This window comes from Maniola jurtina, chromosome 6 (genome assembly GCF_905333055.1).
Source record: "Maniola jurtina chromosome 6, ilManJurt1.1, whole genome shotgun sequence".
NCBI lineage: Eukaryota > Metazoa > Arthropoda > Insecta > Lepidoptera > Nymphalidae > Maniola > Maniola jurtina.
Window position 1 is genome coordinate 5,815,732 of NC_060034.1, and position 26,185 is coordinate 5,841,916.

A 26,185-nucleotide genomic window follows, 5' to 3' on the forward strand; every position below is an offset into this window, starting at 1 on the left:
AAAATAATGCGTAGGAGAATTTATTGCTTTGCTACTTAACGCTGAACGATACTTATTAAAGTTGTACTTAAGATGAGTAGAATTTACTGTCACATTATTGCTAAAGGTTTTTCTTGCCTTTAGCGAAGTTCTACTTAATGAAAGAAGCATTTACAGTTATAGACTGTCAAATCTTGTTTTTTTTTTAGTTTTATTTAGGTGTAGAGATTTTATGACAGTTTCAACATGACTTAATGAAATGCTTAATTATGTGTACCTATTATCTATTTTCATAATTTATGTAAAACAAAAGTATGAATTTTAGACATTTTATAGTTTAGATATATCTAGTTGGTAGTTGGTTAAATGGTGTTGTTGTTGTTGGGCGAATTATACTGATTTGCTATTATAAAGTTATTGAGTTGATGCTCAGATTCCAAAAAAAATAGTATAGTTCTTATATGACTCTAATTCGGCCCATAAATCTCTAAATTAAGCTAACATGACAGTTTCAAAAGTAAGGCTATCGTTTTCACAATGATTATAGTGCCCGGCAAACAGCTTGAGCATTGACACGATTGATTGGCGCATGGCGGATGCACGCGATTGGTTGATTAGTCGGCGCGAGTGCACGTGATTGGTTGATACGTCTACTTTCGCTTCCCGGATTCGCCAACTTTCACTACGCTGCTTCAGGTCCAAGTTGTTTGGCGGGCACGTTATACCCGATATGCTTTTAGACCTGTACATTTAGTTTATTTTAAAGAGTTGCTTAGTTATTAATAAAATAATTGAACAGGTCTCTATTAGTTCTTCAAAATAATGTAGAATTTTAGCACAACCATGACTGGATTCTATACATTGTTTGAGAAAGTGTTTTAGAAGAATTTAATGCTGACTAGTTTTAAACTTTATTGCCAAGTAATAAAGTTTAAAATTAATCACAAAAGGATAAACGATTCCATGGAAAATCGATATAGAATCAAGAATTTATAGTTACGTATTACCTTCTCTCTAAAGTTTTATAGAAACGTTTTAGACGATTTTTCTAGGCGTTCCTTTTACAATATTTTTAGATGTCTCTATGTAGTTTTGAAATGTTTTATGGGCCTCCCGCACTTGTTAAACGCCGTACCATTTAAACGCCATGCCACTTTAGAGTCAAATGAAATCACATTTTGGGTAAAAGCAGGCGTTACTTTTACAAGGAACAAGGATTATAACGTATTAAGCTTTTGTTCCTTGCAAAATAAAATCGAATAACCTGACGTTACGCCACATTTTCGATTGGCGTTTTGTAAGTGTGTCGACTATAAGTAGATTTATTGATTTATGTAGACCTATTTAGTCTACTTGTTTTTTCTGCGATAAATCTATGTAATTTTATTGACCAATATCTACACGGAAATTGGCAGAATAATCTAACCATTTCTTTTGTATCGTGTATCTACTCTAATATTTGTTGAGATAAGGATAGCAAGCCGTATCGTTTGTTTTCTAATTCTGATAAGTTCGCGCTCGAAGATACACAGGTTGTTATTTTCAATGCGGCGAAAACTTCTCTAAAAGACAGACCATTTCCCCTGTCTGAATTTTTTTAAAGGATTTTGAAAATCTTTTGATTTGTCTTTTCTCTTCTCTAAAGTCGCTTTATGGTCCCGCCTCATTGACTACTTTCAAAATAATATTTTTGATTACGACTAGTTCGAAAATAGATAAAAAAGATTCTGTTCAGTATTTGGATGAAAGTACCAGTAGGTACCTACCAGAACAGGTTCTTTTACAACTATTAGGGCCTAAAAATACAAAATTATTCCTAGTTCGACTTATCATTATTTTTTTCAGTTTTTAAGTCATATTATGACTGTTTTGAAAATTAGAATAGAATATTCGAATTCGGTTCCCCTTTGGGTGGGCTTAAACTCTTCCAGTTAGCTTCCAATGATTACTTCAAGTTACTTTTTATAGTGTAGTATGTACCTAGTTATTAATTATGTTATTGTTATATAACATGTTAAATCTTGTAAATTTTAGACACTCCTTTGACTTCGTCTCAATATTTTCGTAGCTCTTGTTATCATGACTTTTTTCAGTTTTAAGTTATATTATGATTTGTAATTTTTAAATTTCCCTTTGATTGGGATTTTCCTTCCATTTAGCTTATAACGATTGCATCAAGTTACTTTTTTATAGTAGAGTATTTACCTCGTGATTTACATTTTAAAGTGAATGTTAGTTTATTAAAGTGAAAATCTGAGAACAATTTTTCCTGTACAAATAGCCTGCCTTGTTATTTCACAATGTTGCAAAATGATGCAATTGTTATAATATAACAGTATGCTATATAGTGTAGACTGTAGACTCTTCTTTATTTTCCTGTCTTTGAATATTTTCGCAGTTCTTGTTATCATGAATTTTTCAAAGTTATAATATTATGATTTATAACTGTTTCAATTTCCCTTTAAATGGGCTTAAACTATTCCAATTAGCTTCCAATGATTACTTCAAGCTACTTTTTTTATAGTGTAGTATCAATGCACCTAGTGATTTACACTTTAAAGTAAAATATGTTAGATGATTAAAATCAAAATTTTAGAAATATTTTTCTTATAAATATTTTATAATGTTATGTAACAATACTGCAAAATTATGTAATTGTTATATAACAGTATGTTAAATAGTATAAACTGTAGACTCTCCTTTCAATTCATATTTTTGAATATTGAAATATTTTTTGTTACGTTTTTTCGTCTACCAAACATTTGTTTTTCTGCTTAGTACGGCCTCTGATCTTCTGAAGACCAAATAGTATACTAACTTTGATAAAGGCACTATTGTACTAGAATTCAAATAATAACATAGTATTTTAGAAAAATATTATGACCAATTAATTTTATGCATTATGCAAACTACGCAATCAATTAATGAAACTTATGTGCCAACCACTTTGTAAATTATATTTTATTAAATGTTTCCAACATATACTTGTAATAACGTTTATCTTTACATTATGTGTTAAGTAACAAGACTTACTAAACGATTAATCCTTCTTCAAATAAAAATAATTCTCGGTCAGACTTTAAAAATATTAGTTTTTTTATAATTTTCATTTGTGGCGTTAATTTCATCAAGCTATGATAACAGATTGAACTGAAGTTAGATCGACGGTGTGATGACTATTGATCGCCTTATAGTTTGATGGGGAGACTACATACGAAAACTACCGCCACGCCGCCGGTTTAAATTGACGACTCCATACTGTATTCAGTTATATAGGTGCAAATAATTGAAAGCGCCTGCTTTGCCATCGCAACCTTAAAGCTGGAGGGTAATTGGATTTGGTTTGTAGTTTGTAGTCTCTCTTGTGCCAAATGTGCCAAAAGACAAACTGACAAAATTTATTAAATGTGATAGCTGTGAAGTCTATTTTATTTGTACTTATTTATTTTTCAATTATGGTTTCGAAAATAATTTACAATTTTCTTCATAAATGTACCTATTTATATAAAATTGCAAACAGTTGCACGCGAACTGACATTGTTGACTATTAATAAAATGCTAATGTTATCTTTTGTATCTTACGAGTATTTAAAACTACGAAAACTTAACATTCGTGTTCGTTTGCCATACAAAACATCTTGATATTCGGAATTTGACATTTCGGTATAGATATTTTGAGACAGGACTATTCATTATTTTGCTCTATGTGTCCCACTGTCCTGTCAAACTTAGATTTTAGTCCTTAATCTAAGCCTTAGATAAGGTACTAAAATCTAAAGATAATGACCTTAGATTATAAGGGTTAACCGTACTTTTGACAGGACAGTTAACACAGACTAAATAATCCTTTCTCAAAACTTATGCATTAAATTCAATAATGTTATGGCAAACAAAATCTTTTGCTTAGCCATAGAGGCTGAAACTAATTCAACTAATCCGATCCGATCCGCACTGCATCGATCCGAAGTAGCCTGACGTATATTGTATTTGTATCTAAGCATTAATTAGATGAGCGCTTTTCTGCTTCGGAAACGAAATTCGGATCCTCATTCAAAACCCTGTTCGTTTGCTATTTTTGTGCGTACGTGCGCTATACGCGCGTGCGCCAGTTTCATATTTAAAATAATTGTAATTTACTTGTCAGAAAAAAGAACGCACGCGCAAAACTAATTTTATTGATTGCGTAAGTGCAAATCGTGATAAAAAATGCATGAACACGGCTAAAAATAGTCCTACGGCTACTTCGGATCGCGAGTTCTCCGATTCGGATCGGATGCAGTACGTTATAAGCCTAAGATAAAAATGGGCACAATATTTCTGTTGTTTAACCAAGTTTTAGACCACACCAAATATTCCAGGCAATTACAGACGTTCATTATAACAACTTATTCCCTGTCACCATCTTGGCACCATTGTTTTGTTTGCTTTATTCCTTAACTATAGGATGCCCGCGGCTTCGCCCGCGTGGATTTCGGCTTTTTTAAAATCCCGTAGGAACTCTTTGATTTTTCGTGATAAAAAGTAGCCTATGTCCTTCCCCGGGTTCAGCGGTTGGCACGTGAAAACGTAGCAGATAGACAGACAGACAGACACACTTTCGCATTTATAATATTAGTATGGATATTAGTATGGATTTGCAATAGTGCCAACATGACGTCAGGGGACAAGTTATAGTGAACGGTCCGTAAATCATGATTTATAGAACCACAGAATTCTAATTAAGTAATAGAAATGATATCTGCTGTCTTATACTATTGATACATCAATTATAATATGTATAAGTTGTATAATTTAATGAAACAATCGGCGTGTTGCCGATTTTTAGAAAATCAGACAAATTGAAAGCATTTATATTTGTAGCACTAGCATCTGCAAAGCCAAATAATTTATATATTATGAAAATACGTCTTTAGGTTTTCATACATAAAGGGTAGACAGATTAGATACCTAAAACAAAATGTTCCATTTTTGTCTAAGAATGGCGAAGTGAAAATGTGACAAAAATTAAGTAAATAGATTGTCTGCAGAGGCTAAGGCCCACTTGCACCAAACTGTTTAATCTTATCAAAGTTTAACTGTTATGGTTATTTTTTTTCCAGGGTTGATAAAAAAGAATAGGGTTAGAAAACTTAGACACAATTAAAAGATTGGTGCAAGTTGACCTGAGGAAAAATAAGAGCCGTTAGTAATTGAATAAATTGTAATTCCTAATTCTGAGCCTAGTGATATTAACTTAAATACGTATTGTGTGAGAATAGGTATAACATAGGTACTTAATAACGTTTTTTGTGTACCAAATCGCAATATTTTTTGACCATCTGTACCTACTTTGCCTTCGGAATAATTACTTGGTCTTACAATTAGCAATGGAATAAATATGTGATGATTTTTAAGACAGTTGCTTCCTTGTTCTCTGTAATGTTCATTTATAACTTGGTGATATAATACCTAACAATATTGCTTATTCGGTCGTAGGTACGTAATTTCTAAACCAAACTGAATTTAAAATCTAAAATATAGTGCTATTCTTTTCACATTATTACGTGCGGAAAAGGATAGCATTACATTAAGACCTGTCAATTTAGTTTAGAGATGATGTATAAGGGTGCGTTTCCACTGCCGCGAAACTGAGCGGAGTGGAGCGGAGCGGATCGTGAATTGGCCAATCACGCAGTTTCCACTGATGCGTGATTGGCCAATTCACAGTCCGCTCCGCTCCACTCCCAGCTCCACGTCAGTGGGAACGCACCCTTACAGAGTTGGAACACGAAGGCAAATTTCGGTATTTGTAATTGTTTTTAAATAGTACATACTATAATAAGGTACTGTAATACTTCCTGTAAAATTGTAAAATTAGCAAGACTTTTTATAAAAGAAATGAACTTATATTAATATCTATTAAAAGTACTTATTGGTTACCTACCGGAAATATTTTGTTTTATTTGGAACTCTTACATCCATACGCTAAATATCACGAATCAGAAAATGTGTGTTTGTATAAACTTAAAAGTTCTTGTATTTAGAAAACCTATGTCCACGTGGAAGAATTCGCTGGCAACTTACCTACCTAGTTTCGTACTATATTAATGGACCATGCTGTTGATATTATTATCCATCATCAAGATCAACCCATTGCTGGCTCACTACAGAGAACGGTTTGCCTCATTATGAGAAGGGTTTGTCCAATAGTCCACGCTGGCTAAGTGCGGATTGGCAGACTTTATACGCCTATGGAGAGCTCTCAGGCATGCAGGTTTCCTCACGATGTTTTTTTTCACCGTTAAAGCAAGTGATTTTAATTTCTTAAAACGCACCTTCGAAAAGTTAAGAGGTGCATGTCCCGGGATCGAACCCTGGGTGAGCGGGCTGTAAACAGCAATTCCTTTATTCAGGATTATCGCAGTAGGTATAAAAAAATTATATTAGTGGTCTGCGGACTTATGCAACTTCTAAAATCAGGACCGGTTGCAGGTCCTAATATCCCCTGGGATATTTTTTTTAAGTACCTACACAGAAATTATCCTTAAAGGTAGGGTTTTTTTTTTAATTATATTATAGACTATAGCGCTTGGCTGCAATCAACTGCAATAGGAGGGCATTCAACATTAATTAGGTACTTACCCAGCAATAGTTTTTAACCTGACTTTGGATTTCACTAAAAAGGGTTTCTTGAGATTTGGACTTGGCCCCTTAGGCTTTTTTTTTTTTTTGTTGACGCTGGGGAATGCATTTACGCATCCCCCCCGGAGGGAGGGTATGTGGGACTCACCGGCCGAGAGGCGATCGGAATACCCACTAAACCCCAGCGGCGCTACTGCGCGTCGCCTGGCGACTGGGTCACGGGAACGGCCGAAGCCAACAACCGCAACCCAGCCAGCGACGTCTGCCGAGGCAGACCCTCCACTGGGGACCTGCTCGGTCCCCACCACCGCACCTCCGGGACGCACCAACGAAGTGCGTTCCCCGACCCTGGGACGCGCACGTCGCCCGTGTCCCGTCCTACGCTTCGTCCACTGTGCCCTCTGCTAGTCATAGGGACACGCGGAGAAACCTGCCTCCCTGCCAGGTCATTAGCCATAGCCAACAATATCTCCAAAGAGAAATTATTAGCCATGTTACCGGGGCGCACCGGCCCGAACACTGGTCTTCCCCTCGGACGCATCCAAAAGGGACCAGGATAATGCTTCATGCTTCTAAATACATATATATCAATACGCTACTGGACACTAGGCCTTAATTCTTGGTAGATACTTTTAACGTAGTTAGTACCTTGGTATATTTAAGAGGATTAACTTATTGTATTTTCATCGGTTTCATTGCCATTACGAATGAGTGACCACTTCAATTGACTTCTTGAAAGCAGAAACTATGAATCATAATTATATTTTGCTTTTCAAAATATTACTATTAGCCAAGTTTATGATGCTGACTAATATTCCGCTTTCCCCTCCAATTAAGCGTAAAGCTTGTGCTAGGAGTGGGTACTACAATAGTGCAATAGTGGGGTTGAACCGCCGACCTTTCGGATTTCAGTCCGCTTCTTTAACCGTTAAGCTGTCGAGGCTCTCATTATTATTCTCAATGCACTATTATCAGTAGGTATTTACTAGCTGATGCCCGCGACTTGATCCGCGTGGTTTTAGGTTTCAAAAATCTCGTTGGAACTCGGGACTATTTTCCGGGATAAAAAGTAGCCTATGCCACTTCCCAAGTCTTCAATTATAGAAAGAGACCTAGGTACTCAAAAAATCACGTCGACCGTTGCTCCGTTGTGGCGTGATTGAATAACATATCCACAAACCAATAAACCAACAACACTTTCGCATTTGTAATAATGGGTAATAAAGCCTAGACTTTAAAAAAAAAAGAATATTAGCCATGTTAAAATATGACTAATATTCCCCTTTCCTCTCCAAATAAGCGTCAGGCTTGTGCTAGGACTCGTACGACAATAGTGCAACGGGCGGGGTTTGAACCATCGACCTTTCGGTTTTCAGTCCACTCCTTTACCGGTTGAGCTATTGAGGCTCTAAATGACTGAAGTCATCAGACTGTTACGCAATCTGATGTAACTGTCTGCTAGGTAGGTATCTAATATCTACTACCGGTTTTTTGTTAATGAAAACTATGCCTACGAATTACGAATACTTAAGTTGGCTTAGAAGCCATAAACGATTTTTGAATTAAATATCAATCAGCAAAGTTTGTTAATTAAACAAGTACCTACTGGTATCTATCTTTACTTTAAAATCATCGGGAGAAAACCAGCATGCCTTACACATTCATCAATTGACAATAAAAAAGTGTAAGGTGGTAGGTACCTTACTTTGAATAAAATGGCTTATACTTTGGTGCCTACCTTTACTACCATAACTACAGTCCTAGTCATGTTGAGTCTATCAAAATCCTACCTAATTAATACCTATATATCTATTTCAGTAACTAGGTACCTACTATTTGTTTTGTTACCTTTTTATGGCTCAACCGACATGAAATTAGAGGTCCAGGTCTCAAGAGGTACACAGCAAATTCCGTCTAATGCTCACAATCTATTAGCATGAACTTAAGATCAATTACATCCCGATCCTATCCGAGCAACTGTTTATCTTGGATCCTAATTCCGCTCTAAGATGGTTATTAAGAGCATCCGAGACAGTTTATTAGAATTTCAACAGTCTCTTTGTACTGTTCAATCGTTAATATGCTAAAATACCGTGGTATTCTGCGCTAAATCAACACTGAGTTCTTCATCAATCCATATTTAATTTTGACACACAAACCAAGTTGTCAACTTTGGTTTCTACTTATTTCAATCTGTGGCTGTAATAGCATTAAAAGCCGATTCACACCAAGCACTTACACACGTGACACGCGCGTAGTGACGCGCGTGAATCCGTAGGCATAATTACTGCACGCATTACGTCTACGCGAACGTCCACGCCACGCAAGCGGTATACCATATCTGTATAATAGCACTCATACAGTTCCATACATTACAACGCAATGGTACGCGCTTCGTCTACGCTTGAATGAGATCCTGGCGGTCCTCGCCAAAACCAGAAGCTATTGAGGCTTCCATATGGTAATCTTGCAGGTATCGAGAATAAACTCCAAGAGTCAAGGTTGTATGACGTTTTTTTATTCAGTTACAAGTAAGCCCTTGACTGCGATCTCACCTGGTGATAAACTGGTAAGTGATGATGCAGTCTAAGGTTGAAGCGGGCTGACTTGGGAGGGGAATGGCAGTTTTCATTAAACCCATACCCCTTATAAGTTACCATGCAGCAACGTAGTGGAACGCGAAATTGCTTGGCGGCATAGCTTTGTAACTAGACATGGCCGTAGCCTCCCACTAGATCAGACCAGCGATAATTTTGAAATTATACTTACTTAAATTCCCATAGCGCCCCTGCATATCGGGAATCGAAGCCACGTATAAGACCACAGCGCTCATCACCGCGTCACGGAGGTCGTCAAATTATAAGTAATATTAAGCTCAATGAATCGCAGCCTTATTTCGCTTCACCAATATCGTAAAGGCAGAAGCGGGCTGGCTGTTATTGGCGCGTGTTGTCCTCAACAAAAGAAATACATCGGCATGTAACTTTTTACGTACAGTTGCAATAAAAAATCCTATTAACTGTATAATCAGTCTAAAATGCCTTTATAAAAAATAGCATAGTCAGTTATTTTTTGATTTATTTATTCAAGCAATTAATCAGGCAGTGTTGTGTTTTTTCGGGAATTTGAAATTTTAAAGATGGATGAAGCTTACGCACATCTTGAAGGAAATAATTTGAAGGATAACAAGAAAGCCCTTCAGCCTCCTGATGGGGGTTGGGGCTATGTGGTATGCATTGGCGTTGGATTTACTTTCGTGAGTATTTTAACATGTATTTAATATAACAAATCTCTATTTTACCTTTTTGGGGTTAAATTTTCTAAATTTTTTTACCGATGTCTACGTCATAACATAACAGATATCCACATACATGCCTTTCAACCCGATCCGTCCAGTAGTTTGAGCTGTGCGTTGATAAGTTTACCATTATAAATTATAAAGAATCTGACATTTGCAAAAAATATCCACTAACATATATAGGAGATCCGTAGGGGAACCAGATTAACTGATATAGCTCAACGGGTCGCGTGCAAGCTGAAGTGGCAATAGGGAGGGCAGTAGATATAATAATATTCTAATTCGAAAAACTGATAAACGTTGGGGTCCCAAGGTGCTATAATGGCGACCTCGCACGGGAAAGCGCAGCGTTAGAAGACCTCCCTCTAGGTAGACAAGATGGCATCAAACGAGTCGCAAGGAGCCGCTGGATTCAGGCGGCGCAAGACCGTGGCGAGTGGAAGTCCCTACAGGAGACTTAATATGTCTAGAGTAGACGTCTATCCGTTGATAATGATGATGAAAATTTTAATCTATTAACCAACCAACCAAGGATAGGGCTATTTGCAGTTAGCACTCAAAAACAATACTATATTTCTCCCTACCCTTATATAGAAAGTCGTTGTTTACGTACAGTCTAGAGCTTTCTACGTTATCAGTTTTATCTTAGGTTACTAACCGAGGATACCTACCTATTTCTGTTATCAAAACCTAAAACAAGATACTTTACCTGGATATTGTTTGAGCATAATAATTATGGTTAAAAGAAATGGGTCAAACTTTTTATCTGCACAAAACAATGTTTTTGCGGATCTTTTATAAACATTACAATAATTAGCGCACTGGCATTAAATAAATTACCTATATTAAATTATTTATCACCAACATATAAATTAATAATTAATAATAATAAATAAAATTGGAGTGTCTGTCTGTAATTTCGAAATAACTACCTCATATTAAGCTCATAGGGTTATTTGAAGGATACCTTAACTGAATCACACGTTTTTAAAATTTTTGTCTGTCTGTCTGTCTGTCTGTCTGTCTGTCTGTTTGAAAAGGCTAATCTTTGAAACGGCTGAACCGATTTTAACGGGATTTTCACAGACAAGTAGAGGATTGACCAGGGTGTAACATAGGCTACTTTTTTAACCGACTTTCAAAAAGGGAGTTGTGTTTTTCTACCTATGTACACCGAAATCTCTGAGATTTCTGAACCGATTTGGGTATTTTTTTTTTAATCGATAGAGGAACTTTGCGACATTGTTTCATAAAAAATTTGGATTCCAACTCCTCAATCCTGATGCTGCAGGGGATCTGACCAATCCACGCGGGCGAAGCTGCGGGCATCAGCTAGTAAATTAATAAGTAATTGGAATAAAATGGAATGAAATTCATTTTTAGCTGAGGTCCTTAATAAACAGAAAGCTACCTACACTCAGATAATATTAAGAAAAGTCATAAAGTTAAACGAAAGTTCTCATTTTCATCTCAGTCTCTCCTGTTCTTCGACATTATAGAAATTATAAACCGCTTAACTATCCTGCATATTTTTAACATGGGGTGCGTCATTGGGCGCCGGCGAGTGGGGAATCTGTTACCAACGCAACTTGTGGTTATCGTGCTTGACATTACCAACTAAGATGCGCTTTTTGCAATGGTCTACTGCGGATGATCGTTACTGTAGGTATATCAGAAACAGAGTACGCTCACTCTATAGATTTTTTAAATTCTGTTCTGTATTGAAGGGCTGATAGGCAAGGTATTTTAGGATTTATTAATATGACATCAAGAATCGAGAGGAATATATTAGTTCCGTAATTTCTGAGCAGATGTCGCCGATGAAAACACGTTATGCATATTTCATTGATACAAATATTCTGAATAGGATGCAAAGTAGGTTTTTAATTACTCATTCCAGCTATATGTAAGAATATCGGCTTTCCTTGTCAATCGGATATGTATTGCCAAGGTTATGGCCGGCTACTACGTAGATTTGACCACGTAGCGCCACTTGATGTGATTACTACGAGTATTTAAACAATATAAAGTTGAAAACTAAAACCCGACTGCGATCGTCTTAATAAACGCTGAAATATTATAGAAAAATTGTTTTTCTCCCGCTTGGTATATTTTAATGTTGTAGGACATTTATATTTAAGAACTCAGAATTTTCTTCTCTTTCATTTGACACCCCACTCAATACAATAGCAAAAAAAAAGTTTTTGGAGACCCTCACTTTTTTTTTTATGTAACATCCGTTAGGTAATTTCGTATAAAATGTAGCCTATGTCACCCGGACCTTTACGACGAATCGATTGTCACCTCATTCATTAAAATCAGCCCAGTAGTTTAGGCGCTACGGTGGAACACACAGTATCTGGATACAAACATACACACACACATGCATAATGTATGTTTGTATGTCACTTAATTGGCTTTCATGCCCTTCCTTTTGGCTTTGCCGCAGTCGGGTAAAAATAATGAAAAATATTGTTTATTTTATAATTAGTGGGGGTTTACCGCTAATTTTTATGAGTTTAAAAGGCTACGCGATCTAAGATTAGGTAGGTCTAGTTTTATCTGCACTGCTTCCGGGAGGGATGTGTAAAAGCATTTCCCAGCGTTAAAAGAAAAGGTAGGCCTAGTTAAAATCTAATAGAATTGGAGTTTTTGTAGCTGACGTCTACGTAAAGAATGTTTGGACACTAAGTAATAATTTTGTTATAGAAGTCAAACAGCAAGGATTAGGAATGTTCGTCTTTTTAATAGATGCTTTTATTATTGACTAAATTACGCCCGCAACTTCATCCGCGTAGACTACACAATTTTCTAAACCCTATTATACCCCCTTAGGGGTTGAATTTTCGAAAAATATATACGTCATAAAGACGTCATAATAGCTATCTGCATGCCAAATTACAGCCACATCCGTCCAGTTGTCAGTCCTTTTCTTGTTGTTTCCTTTTTTTCCATTATTTATTTAGTAGGTACACATTTAAAATAATTAATAATAGACTACTAAATAACCGGTCAGATAAATAAAAATAAGTGCGGTTACGCACGCATCCTATCCGAGTTCGTGAATATAGATACGTTCCGTAGTAGTCATAGAACTATTTGTATGGTAGCTACGCACTAGATCCGACTTCTGTCATCCGAGTTCTCTCTGTCATCCGTGAAAATATATCGGATGTGCCTCGGATTCAAATCGGATATATTATGACGTATAGATAGGTACTAGCTGATGCCCGCGATTTCGTTATCGTGGATATATAGGTTTTTAAAAATCCCGTGGGAACAAATTGATTTTCCGGAATAAAAAGTAGTCTTTGTGTTAATCCAGGGTATAACCTATCTCTATTCCAAATTTCAGCCAAATCCGTCCAGTAGTTTTTGCGTGAGCGAGTAACAAACATACATCCATCTATACATACAAACGTTTATAAAGAAGTCCGCTGAATCCACTGCTGAATCGCTTGGATTTGGATCAGAGATCGGATTATTGCGGAAGCAATATCCGGACTCGGTCCGAGTTTTTTATATCCGTATTTAACGTATTCGGATCGTTTGAGTGCGTAATCGCTCTAAATGTTGGTAATAATAATATGTCACCCAATGATTTGAATATATTCAAAGTGAACACTGATTTTGCATAAGTAGGCACCTACCTACTACACATTTTACTGCTGATGTATGTATTAGGAACTTTGTATAAACAATTAATTTTATAGGTATATTTTTACAATTATAATATACTAGAGGATGCCCGCGACTTCGTCCGCCTGGATTTAGATTTTTATAGATCCCGTGGGAACTGTTTGATTTTCCGGGATAAAAAGTTGCCTATTTCGATTACAGGGACGCAAGATACTTCGGTAACTTTCATACAAATCTGTTAAGTGGATAAGTCTTTAGGAATCCCGCGGGAACTCTTTAATTTTCCGGGATTAAAAGTAGCCTATGTCCGTCCCCGGGATGTAAGCGAACTCTGTACCGAAATTCATTAAAATCGATTCAGCAGTTGAGCCGTGAAAACGTAGCAGACAGACAGACAGACAGACACACTTTCGCATTTATAATATTAGTATGGATTAATTATAGATGATAGCCGATGTCCGCCACTTCGTCCGTGTGGATTTAGTTTTTAAAAATCACTTGGGAACTTTTTGATTTACCGGGATAAAAGTTGCCTATGTCTCCAAGTTTCTAATTATAACCACAGCAGTCGATCCGTTGCTCCGTTGCAACGTGTTTGAAGGGCAAACCAACAAACAAACACACTTTCACATTATTTTTAATCCCCTACCCTAAAAGAGGGGTGTTATAAGTTTGACGTGTGTATCTGTGTATCTGTCTGTGGCATCGTAGCTCGTAAACTAATTTACCGATTTTAATTTAGTTTTTGTTGTTTGATCGAGAGTGTTTTTAACTATACTTAATCCAAGAAAATCGGTTCAGCCGTTTGAAAGTTATCAGCTCTTTTCTAATTACTGTAACCTTCACTTGTCGGGGGTGTTATAAATTTTTAATTTACACTTGTATAGTATTATTATATAGTAATGGTATCTATCTACTGGGTTATGATATACGAATTCTATGTTCTTTCGACATGTGACGTGACATAGTGTGATCTAAATAAATGGGCGACGAATGCAAAAATTTGAACCTCAACATTAATAAATCTATCAGCACAAATGAAATGCTCGCAGTGATTTATTACCTACATCATTACTTTTTGATTACTATGAAAATGTAGGCGACTAGCTTATGCCAGTGACTTCGTCCGCGCAAACTAATGTTTTACCCCCTTAGGGGTTGAATTTCCAAAAATACTTTCTTAGGGGATGTCTACGTCTTAATAGCATGTCAAGTAGCAATCATGACGTTGACATCCGCTGCATGCCAAACAACCCAACCCGTTCAGTATTGAGATTATATACACTAGCTTATGCTCGCGACTTCGCCCGCGTGGACTACCCTTTCAAACCCATATTTTACCTCCTAAGGAGTTGAATTTTCAAAAATCTAGCTTTTTAGCGGATGACATCCGCTGTCAGCTTTCCCTTATAAATATAAAGAAAGATATTTTAAGAAATTAGTTATAGTATCTGTATAACTTACTAATTTGTAAGTAACTCATGTCAAACTCATTATTTTGACTAATTTCTTAAACTGAACACTATCAAGTAATGATTTTTATGTACCTTAATCCTTTGATGATGATACTGCCATTGGCGGAATTAGAATGCCATAAACCTACTTTGTCGTATTAATTTACAAATTGCGAAATTCCAAATTAAATTTGAATTTCGCGGGCAGACCCGTAGTCATGCACCTTAACTTTCGACTGATAGCTAAAATAGGATTTGTGAACCTCGACCTCTTACGAGTAAGAGGATTAGTCAACTGCTTTCGCAGTTGGGGTTGGGGGTTGGCTTAACCTAATTCTTTATTAAGTAATACAAACTAATTAGGAAGTCAGTATTTTAAATTCTTCTCATGGCGAAATTGATTTCAATTTAAAGATAAACTGCATTTCACGTGGAAGATTAAAGTAGGTAGATTAAATTTCTATAAACTAGGTACCATCTAGATAATGCTAACAGATCTGCTGCAATTGTTTGTATAGAGATACAACGAACAGGTCTATTATAGAAGGATTTAGATGATTATAATAGACAAATATAGTTTATTACGTCTCTGAAATCTGAATAATTATCTGATATTAGCCGATACCCGCGACTTCGCCCGCGTGGATTTAGGTTTTGCGAAATCCCGTGAGAACTCTTTGATTTCCCGGAATAAAAAGTAGCCTATGTGCTAATCCAGGATATTATCTGTCTCCATTCCAAATTTCAGCCAAATCTGTCTAGTAGTTTTTGCGTGAAGGAGTAACAAACATACACACACACATGCACACAAACTGTCGCCTTTATAATATTAGTGTGAAGTGTGACTAGATGACCCGCCCCGGTTTCGCTCGGGTGGAATTTAGAAAATCGGCATGGGGTTGCATTTCCAAAAATCCTGAAACATTTCTTCAATAGTGACGGAAAATCTAAATACCAATTTTACTTGAAAATATCGGACTTTCATACAAACTTTTATCCCCTTTTTAACTCCTTTATAGTAGTAGTAGATAATCTAAAATCGTGAAATGTGTTTTTTTTAATTCTTAACCGAAAACCGGTCGCAGGTATATTGTCGAAGCCGTGATATTACAATCTCACTAGTGATATTATAATTAAACGGTAGATTGTCAATTGACAATATACTTGTGTCATATAATATAAGTCAATCAGTCAGTCGGTCCGGTTTTTAATATACAGATTAAGTATGTAGGTATGAGATAAAACAATCATCAAACAACATCACACTTCACACTATCACACTTCACACTATCACATCACACTATCACACTAATATTATAAAGGCGAAAGTTTGTGTTCATGGGTATGTGTATGTATGTGTGTGTGTGTATGTTTGTTACTCCTTCACGCAAAAACTACTCGACGGATTTGCCTGAAATTTGGGATGGAGATAGATAATATCATGGATTGGCACATAGGCTACTTTTCATCTAGGAATAATTCTTTGAAAATCAAAGAGTTCCCACGGGATTTCGAAAAACCTAAATCCACGTGGGCGAAGTCGCGGGCATCGGCTAGTTGTCACTAAAATAAGCTTGATCGTTTAACCTTTACTTATCTGTAACTATTGCAATTTTTTGTAAGATTAACATTTAACATTATTTACTTAGTCCTTCTTGTAGTTGATAAAAAATAAATAATTATAGTCGTTTTCTTCTGTTTTAATTATTTTAATTACTATTTTCAATCTCAAGATAAATGTTTGAATTGTAAATTATTAGGTAGGTACTTATACAATTATAATGCATAAGGTAAAATTTAATGTAATTGTTTAAATATTCAATCAATTATTATAATAATAACAGTTTGTTACAGAAAGTAGTTTTGTTATTGTTTTTAAGTATAAATGGTCAATTACAAGATTTTATTTAAATTACTCATGAAATTCTATTTTTAACCGACTTGTACTTAAAAACCACTTAAGTATAAGGTTATCTGAATAAAAAATGTATGTAAGTATATCTAAGTATATTATGTAGTATATAGTCTATTTCTCAATTTGGAATAGTTTGTTGTTATGATCGATGGCTCCTAAGTATAGTAAGTCAACTAACTATAAGAATTTTGACTTTTTGATAGACTTCATATTAAATAAAAGATCTTATTAACCAACTTAAAAAAAGGAAAAAAAGGTGGTTTTCAATTCTTCGGAATGTTTTTTTTAATCAGCCTAGATCATTAAACTTTAAAAATACAAGTAGATTCGGAGATAATAATAAAAAATAAAAATAAAAGAGATAAAAATAAAAGAATTACGATTTAATTACATAATAATTTAAAATTAGAATTTTGCAGGTGATTTACTACTTAATATACGTAGGAGAATGAGGTATTTTTAGCATCTGTTTCCGCACTGAACAGACAGTAGGTATTTAAATTGACCGCAGAGATGACCGTCTGTCGTACCTAATCGTAAATGAATCCATTATTTTTTATCTCACTCACATCCCTCACATCACATTTAAAAAAATGTTTATATAAATAAATTACCAGAAAGTCCAAAACTAAAATAACACAAACAACAATAAAATAAAATAACAGAAACAACAAATAATTAAATAACAGAAACAACAAACAATAAAGTAACAGAAACAACCAAAATAAAATAAAGTAACAGAAACGGCAAAAAAATATAATTATTATTTTGTTGAAGTATTTATGTACAGATAAGGGGAATGAGGGTGTATATGATTATTTTATTTATCTTTCTTTCTAATTAGATTTCTTAATTATTGTCTTTATAAGATTACTTGTCCTATCCAGGACAAGTAATCAAGAATATCAGGAATTTTACCACAGACAGAAATAATACCAATATTTTTTTTCTTTTTTCAATTAAACTTTTATAAGTAACTAGCCAATGGCCGCGACTTCGCCCGCGTGGATTTAGGTTTTTTGAAATCCCGTGGGAACTCTTTGATTTTCCGGGATAAAAAGTAGCCTATGTGCTAATCCAGGATATTATCTATCTCCATTCCAAATTTCAGCCAAATCTGTCCAGTAGTTTTTGCGTGAAGGAGTAACAAACATACACACACACACACACACATATACACACACACACATACAAACTTTCGCCTTTATAATATTAGTGTGATTTTGAATCGTCAAATGCATCTATCACAGACATCCACAAATTGAAGTTTTGAATTTATGAGCGAATACATTGCGAGTTTATTTTAGTCCTGCTTAGAGAAGAGGAGAAGATAGGGTTTCAACTTTCAATATACCTAATACTTTTTGCGTAAGCTATGGTAAATAGGACAAAATGCTTCTTTTCAGATGTTGGGATTTGGATCATCTAACGCCTTCGGGATCTTATTTAACAGTTTCTTCATAGAACAAGATGGTGCTAGCGGTCTTCCCCTTGTTATAGGCGTTTATAACGGAGCATTATCTGTATCAGGTAAATAATCTTCTCTATTATGGATGTTCTGTCGCAGAACCGATGGCTGCTGAGGCAGACTTGTTCTGGAATGGAGATCGCGGTACATGCAAGTAAATGCAGTGTGGGACGACCTCCCGACTGACGACATTAAGAAGGTAATGGAAACTGGATGGATGAGGAAGGCGGAGTATCGTATATGATGGCGCGCTTTCGGGAAGGTCTATGTCCAGTAGTGGACGCAAACAGGCTGATTGATTAATTTTGGATGTTGGATAAGTTATATAAAGAGGGTCACGCGTAGATAGATTTACCTACCATTCTTTTTCAAGACATCATTTTTTTTTATTTGTTCTTAAATACTGAGTGCGATCTCACTTGATGTAAAATGGCGCTTTAACCTGGAAGGAATAAAGCCTTTCTAATCGATTGAGCGGTGGTATCATCCAGATTTGAAATCTCTCAACAAATCAATATTCAGTTACTAATTTGGACACTGTATATTCATAAATTGATCAACCTAGAAATCGAATCTGAAACGCGGAACGTTCACACCAATTTATTCCGTAGGTACTTAGTAATGCTAGGCAACAGCCGTTGTCTATTCCGGTCCAATGCTGAAATTAATTAGGAGTATGAATCCATAAAACTGCCGTACCTACTCGATAATAGACCTAAAAAGTCGCTGAAATTATGTATCCGAGTTCCGAAAGTATGTCTATTTCGTATTTGACGCCTTAACTATTCAATAGATTTTAAAGTTAAGCACAATAGCCTAAACACTACGTGTCTGGAGAAAGACGTAGATAAATTATTTTTACCCTGACAAAATAATGGATTTCTAACTCGGACCAAATGGCTGTCAAATGATTAGCTTATTGATTTGATTGCGAATAAAATCTAAGAAGAACCATTGACTGCATTCTTTCAATTATAATTCTGTCATCGTTTGTCAACTTCAAACAACAATTGTCTCGATTCATTTAGAATAGAATTTAATAGTATTGGTTTGTTCACTAATTACATCGAAATCAGGTCGAACATCAAGGCTCACGTTTATGACCACAATTGATTTTGTACAGTCCTTTATCTTAAAGTAATCTAAAGATGATTGAGTAGAAGAAGCCGATTTATGATTGCCAATGGCAAATCCATTCATCTATATCGTTTATTAGTTTGACCGATATTTAGATAGTAACAATGCCAAGTCCAATAAAGGATAAGGTTACATATGACATTTGATAGCAACAACCTCTATAATATACTATACGATACAATGCAGTCAGAGAGTCCACGGTTGGAATAAGTCAATACTACTCAGCCTTGAGATACTAATTAGTTAATGTGTACCTCAGAGGGCTGATTTTTAATCGTAAAATAACCCAATCGAGGAAAAGTGGAACAAAAACTATCACGTTTATTTCTCAGTTAAAGATTATTATTATGGATGTTGAAAAATCGAGTTGATACCTTGCACTAATAAATCCATATCCATTCTAAAATTATAAATGCTAAAGTGTGCCTGACGCCTGTTAGCTTTTCACGACCCACCCTTTTAATCTGTTTTGATGTTTGATGCAGATATACCTACATAATACACAAAATAATGGATTTCCGCAGGATTTTAAAAACTTAATTGCACTCGGAAATACATCTTGGGCATAAGACTGCGTTAGAGACGGACATAGGCTTGTTATCCTGGAAAATCAAAGAGTTCCCATGGGATTTTTAAAATATAAATACAATCGGACGAAATGGTGGGCATCATAAATTATTTTATATTTTGAAGGAAATAATAATAAATATAGACCACCGGTTCTTACACTATCAGTTAATCAATATCATGAAGGAAGCTAAATTATCGTATTAAGAAACTAGATGACGCCCGCGACTTCGGCTTCGTTGAAATAAGTTTTCAAAAATACCGCGGGAATTCTTTGATTTTCCTGATAAAAAGCATCGTTAGTAGAATCTATGTGTTAATTCAGGGTAGGTATTAGCTATCTGCGTTGTATAGAGTGCACAACTCGGGTCAATGCCCTCCTACCATGGGGTATTGACTTCTAGTGATCTATTTACGGAATTTTCGTTGATCTGTAGCGTCAGTCAGATATTTTATTTGCAATATATTGTGAACTTTTAAAAATACAGGATTTTGTAAGATTTTTTTCGTATTTTTTTTATGGTATCTTATCAGTACTACGACATGTCTTAGTTTTTCCTAGTCTCCTGGTTACACCCTGTATAAGAAGTAAAAACTCGCTAAGTGGGCAAGGACAGCAATTATTGATATTATTGGTTGAATTTGTGGTAGTACATTTTATCTAATAGCAGAAATGTGTCAGCTGAGCGGAAGTAATAACGATGGTCATACTGCAGCTATCAAACTTTGGTGATGAGATGACTAATGACTGATGATATTATAGCCTCTGTCTTCCTAATTTAAAATGTTGGATCATTATATCAAATGCTTTTGTTTCAGGATTTTTGAGCGGGATTGCCCTCAAGAAATATTCATTTCGACAAGTTGGTTTGGTTGGAGCTGGACTTTTCGTATTAGGAGATATCTTGACTATATTCGTCGAAAGGACATATCAACTTGTGTTTACATTTGGAGTTATAAGAGGTAAGGAGTGACATACTTTGTAAAAAGTCAGATTTCTAATAGGTAACCCTCATTTTAACTTTTGTGAGGTCTGTCTTTGGTCAAACTTGTATGTGTATACACATTTTTAGCATTATTAAATTACTGTAAAAAAAATTGTGTTTGTGTATGTCAAATTGGATATAGTAATACTAAATAAATGATTAGGTATGTCTTTGCTTTACTTTTCAAAACTACGTTTGAATTCAGTTGCAATAATAAGTAGGTATATTTTGAATTGTGTAGATCTGCGAACCCCAGTGAACATTGAGTTTTCTGACCCTATAACATTATTCCCACTATATAATATTAAGTGAATATCATTACTCTTATTTCTTTTACTTAACATACATGTACCTACTTTAATTGATATGTTCTCTGGTTTGCAGGTGCAGGATTCGGTGTAATGATACCAGTCAGTTTTACAGCGTTCAACTGTTATTTTACAAAAAAACGCACAGCCATGATGAGTGCCAATCAAACTATGAGCAGTATGGCCTCAATGACCTTTCCTATATTGGTGACTTTCCTACTGTCCGAGTACGGATTCAGATGGACCCTCGCATTGATAATGGCTCTGGATCTCCATTTGGTGTTTGCGGTGCTAGTTATGCATCCAGTTGAATGGCATATGATAAAAATACCAGGATGTCCTGAAATTGGTAAGTTAATCCAAAAAATGTATGAAACTAATAAATAAAATAACAGAAACAACAGAAAAAGTAAAGTAACAGAAACAGCTAAAATTTTAACAGAAACAAAAAAAAAACATTAAGAAAAATTGAATTTAAAATTTTATCGTAGCACCTTTTTCATCGAGTGCGAATTTTGATCAGATTTTTGTGAAACGATGCTAATAATATAAGCTTACCTACTTCTAACTTACTTAGTCATGTAAAATAATGAAGTTTGCAAAAAATTCTACCGGAATTTCGCAACTAAATGGGCTGTGTTCGTCTAATGTTTATCACAACGTGCTTTTTTCATTACATTTCATTATTTATCATTGCTTAAAGTGTCGTTTGTATGTGCCTCCATATCTTCATCATCACAAACATTTTTCAGAGCTTTCACCAAATTGTGAATCGAAAAGTCCCAAAAAAGTCAAATTAAAAGGTGATACCTATGATGAATCCATAATAAAAATGTTACCAGGTGATGAGAATATCGTCGAAGTAAAGACTAATGCGGGCCATCACAAGTCTATTCAAAAAAGCATAATGTGAGTCAATCATTTTAATGTAGATCCCAAAACAAGAGTCGATTTGCAAGACCAGTTGAAGGCCAAATTATCACCAGTGCTGGAAGAAGCACAAGAAGCATACATAATGCGTTTTTCAAAACTGAAAATAAGTCTGCCAGATTCGGCCAATTCGATCATATCGATCGAATTCGACAAATATTTGATTTGACTTCTGCTAACGTCCTCAGTCACATTTATTCTCATTAAGTAGGTATTGCAAAATTGCAAAATTCAGCCGCAGCGCCTGCTTCGAGTCTTGCTGATCGTCACTTGTTCGTGTGTGTATTACTTTTTATAACACACAATAATGGAGTGTACAAATTACCTACATGCCTAAAAATAATCTTATGACCCTTATTATTTCAGGAAAGTAATATACGACAATGTCGAGCTAGATTTGCTCAAAGATCCTCGTTTCGTGAGCACTTTGATTGGACTTGGTTTCGCTTTTGTATCTGATGTGACGTATTTGGCAATGGAACCTATGTTGTTATTTTCGTATGGATATACAGAGGTAACAATAACAGTTATATGGTTGAAAGTTTTTTCTAGATGTTCTTATTTATTTCTATGTGTATAGTAAGTCTGGAAAGTTAAAATAAAAGTTATAATGGCAATTATTGTAATTGGCTGAATTTGTGATATTCTTCATATAACTATACATTTTAGCTAGTTGTGATTGATTTTATTATCAGACAATAAGAAAATAATTATTGCAACCATAACGATTGTAATCATCAAGCTTTGATGCTAGGCAAATTATAAGTATTTAATTATCTACTTAATATCTTTATAGAATTTTGCAAAGTTATTTAGTTATTCCTTATAATTTGCGGCTTTTAAGTATCATGTCATGTCAAAAATATTAACGTAGTTAATCTTCTAAGGAGTGTTTTTACAGTTTATTGTTTTTGTTTTATTGTTGACCAATAAGTGAGAGTAATTTTAGTGCACAGTAAAACAGTAACAGATTTTCAAGAAACTACGTACTTAATTAATTTTTTTCTCAGATGCAAGTGGCTACATGCGTTATGATAGGCGCCGTGGCAGATCTTCTAGCAAGATTCGGTCTTGCAGTATTTACTTATTTTTACACTGTAGATAGTAAAACCCTTTTCTTCTACGGTACATGTATCACCATGGTCCTACGAATAGGTAGGTACCTCGTTCTTATTACTCTGTTTTTTTCTGCAACATTTGCAATAATGTTATGTTATACTTTATATGTTGACATTTTGATTACATTTATTCATTTTTTTTTGTTAATTTATTAATTTGTATTGATGACATATTGTCATCAATATATAATTGAATAAATATGATAATAACAAATATGAATTTTTCAATTTTTGACATACTGAAAATTATTTAAATAGGGAGCCGCCCCGGCTTGAAAATAAAATATAGCCTATATCACTCAGGAAGAATGTAGCTTTGTATCGGTGAAAGAATTTTCAAAATCGGTTCTGTAAAAAAAAAAAATTTACAATTTCTAATATTTTCTTATTAAAAAATCCCAAAAACTTCTTTTTACAAAAGTTTTTGTATATTTAACACAAAAATAATAATTAATTAATGATTGACCTTATTCTTGTACCCGTATTATGCTAATTTAACTATAAAATTCAACTAAATTGTTCACTTATATTTATGTGTATTTAATATGTTGTAATTAGTACAGCATATTGAAACATTTGAACCGCGTCTGTATGTTTAAAATAATTTTCTATTTCTTTTTCAGCGTTGATATGTTCAGATAACCTGATTTTTGTCACATCAATAACAGCAGTGTCAGGTTTGGTCCGGTGCTCAGTGCAAGTGCTGTTTCCCTTAGTTCTGGTGGCAGCAGCACCTGACAGGTTTCCAGCTGCATTGGCCTTACATATATTATTTTCTGGATTTCTGATGCTTATAACTGATCCGTTAATAGGTGAGCTTATATAAACTGCCTTGCTGTATATATCTCCAATGATTATATCATATTTTTGATACACAAATATTATGATTACAACTACAAATTAATACATGACATCTGCAACTTCATGAATGTAGGTTTTTAAGAACCCCGTAGGAAATCTTTGATTTTCCGCCACCAAAAGTAGTCTTTGCTTCCCTAGGATGTAAGATATCTCTGTATATAATCAAAATTTAACAGGGAAAACAAGACTTTCATATTAATAAATTAAAGCATTAAAGCATTAATTAAAGCTTAATAATTAATTGTTTTCTTTTACAGGTGTAATATATGAAACAACTGGCAGCTATGCGAACTGTTTCATAGCAATGAGCTGTTGCTGCTTAGTTTGTGTTATGATTTGGACTGTGGACTATTTTGTCAGTCGGAAACAAGTTTGAAACAAGCTTTATAAGTGAATAAGATTTGATAATGGCTGGTCTTTATCACTGACTGCGCCGTCTGCGTGCAGTTGGCGTGCACCTTGTTCACTGAGCCGAGCTAACATAGGGCGCTCTCTTGCACAATTGTATGGAAGTGAAAAGGACGCACTATGATTGTGATTGGTCAGTGGGTGTAATTCCCTAAAAAATGTAAGGTTACATTTATATTGCTCACTACAAAACACCTTAAAGGTTGCTAGCTTTTGCCCGTGCCTTCGCCCGTAATTGTAAGTTACAGTAAAAAAAACATCGAAAGGTAGGGAATAGTCCAGTGCGCAATCCATGTCAATAATATAACGAGAATCGGTCCGAGAAATGAACAGAATACAGTCCAGTGACCAAACAAGGGTCAACTTAAAATCAAAAACTTAGACCTAGAGTATAATCACGACACCCACGCCACACCAGAGACATTTAAGACTGACATTTTCGACGCAACGTGAACGTGCGTTACGCCCGTTATCTGCAACCAATGAATGAATGGTTTCTTTACTATTAGCTCGTTTCCTTGAACAAAGTATAGAAACGGAGACACAGTGTGAGCTGCACGCACCGACTGCACGCGGGTTGCTAGTCAGGCGGCCGCATCGATGTATATGGATGGGCCATTCGAAGATAAAAAACGAGCTCAAAAAGTCAAGAGAATTTGCAAAAGTCTCTTGACTTTGTCAATGACGATGACGTAAGATTCAAGCGTATTTTTGCGGACGGAATTGTATGGGAAAGGCTAATCCATATACATCGATGGGCGGCCGTAATGCATCCATACTGCATTCGGGTTACAGACCAAATGAAGATCGTCTGTATTATACAGGAAGTAACCAGAACGTTAGCAAAAACTTAGCGTTATTAAACCTACCTTAACACAATCCAATGCCAATAACCAAACTCGCATTGTATAGCGTGCAAAACTCGGGTTAATGCCCCACCTACGACGCGGCATTGACTTCGAGTGACCTATTTACGGAACGTTCGTTGACCTCTAGCATCAGTCAGATGTTTTATTTACTTTTAAAAAACAGATTTTTTTTTTGTCGTAGTTTTTTTATTGTATCTTATCAGTAATCATCAGTTCTATCACTTATCTTCATTTTTGCTAGCGTTCTAGTCACACCCTGTATAAACTTATTATACGTCGTAACGATGTCTTAACAGGGCTCTCTCCGTCATTCGTTTCATACAATCGTAGTTCCAATTTCATTTGAATATTAAGCAACCAAAGTCCCTGAAATTTTGCAGACATATTCTAGAAACTAATATCTGTGTCTGTGGTGTTTTAGATTTTTCTAAAAATATGTAGTTTTAAAATTACATGGGCTCAAAGATTTGTATGAAAATTTTAAAGACCGCGTAACTTTGAAACCGAATATTTTAACAGAAATCTGGAAAACCACAGACATAGATATTAGTTTCTAGAATATGTCTGCAAAATTTCATGGACTTTGGTTGCTTAATATTCAAATGAAATTGGAACTACGATTGTATG

At 35.1% G+C, this 26,185-nt stretch overlaps 1 protein-coding gene and 1 long non-coding RNA gene across 3 annotated transcripts; one reads left to right on the forward strand and one right to left on the reverse strand.

Annotated features, from left to right (window-relative positions):
* Positions 1-1,612: 1,612 nt before the first annotated feature.
* On the reverse strand, positions 1,613-2,224 carry LOC123866219. Its single transcript, XR_006796157.1, has 2 exons — positions 2,185-2,224; positions 1,613-1,959 (listed from the first exon to the last, which is right to left on the reverse strand). It is a non-coding gene; the product is annotated as an uncharacterized LOC123866219 (long non-coding RNA).
* Positions 2,225-9,479: 7,255 nt separating this feature from the next.
* On the forward strand, positions 9,480-25,188 carry LOC123866218 (monocarboxylate transporter 13-like). Of its 2 annotated transcripts, none has more exons than XM_045907649.1 (9): positions 9,480-9,856; positions 18,313-18,436; positions 20,898-21,041; positions 21,449-21,721; positions 22,215-22,281; positions 22,669-22,816; positions 23,313-23,457; positions 24,044-24,232; positions 24,539-25,188. In XM_045907649.1, the coding sequence occupies exons 1-9, from the start codon at positions 9,740-9,742 to the stop codon at positions 24,655-24,657; spliced, it is 1,326 nt and encodes a 441-aa protein (XP_045763605.1). In that variant the 5' UTR covers positions 9,480-9,739; the 3' UTR covers positions 24,658-25,188. The 2 variants fall into 2 exon arrangements, with proteins under 2 accessions (XP_045763605.1, XP_045763604.1); XM_045907648.1 differs by having other exon boundaries at positions 9,482-9,856; positions 22,125-22,281.
* Positions 25,189-26,185: the final 997 nt, after the last annotated feature.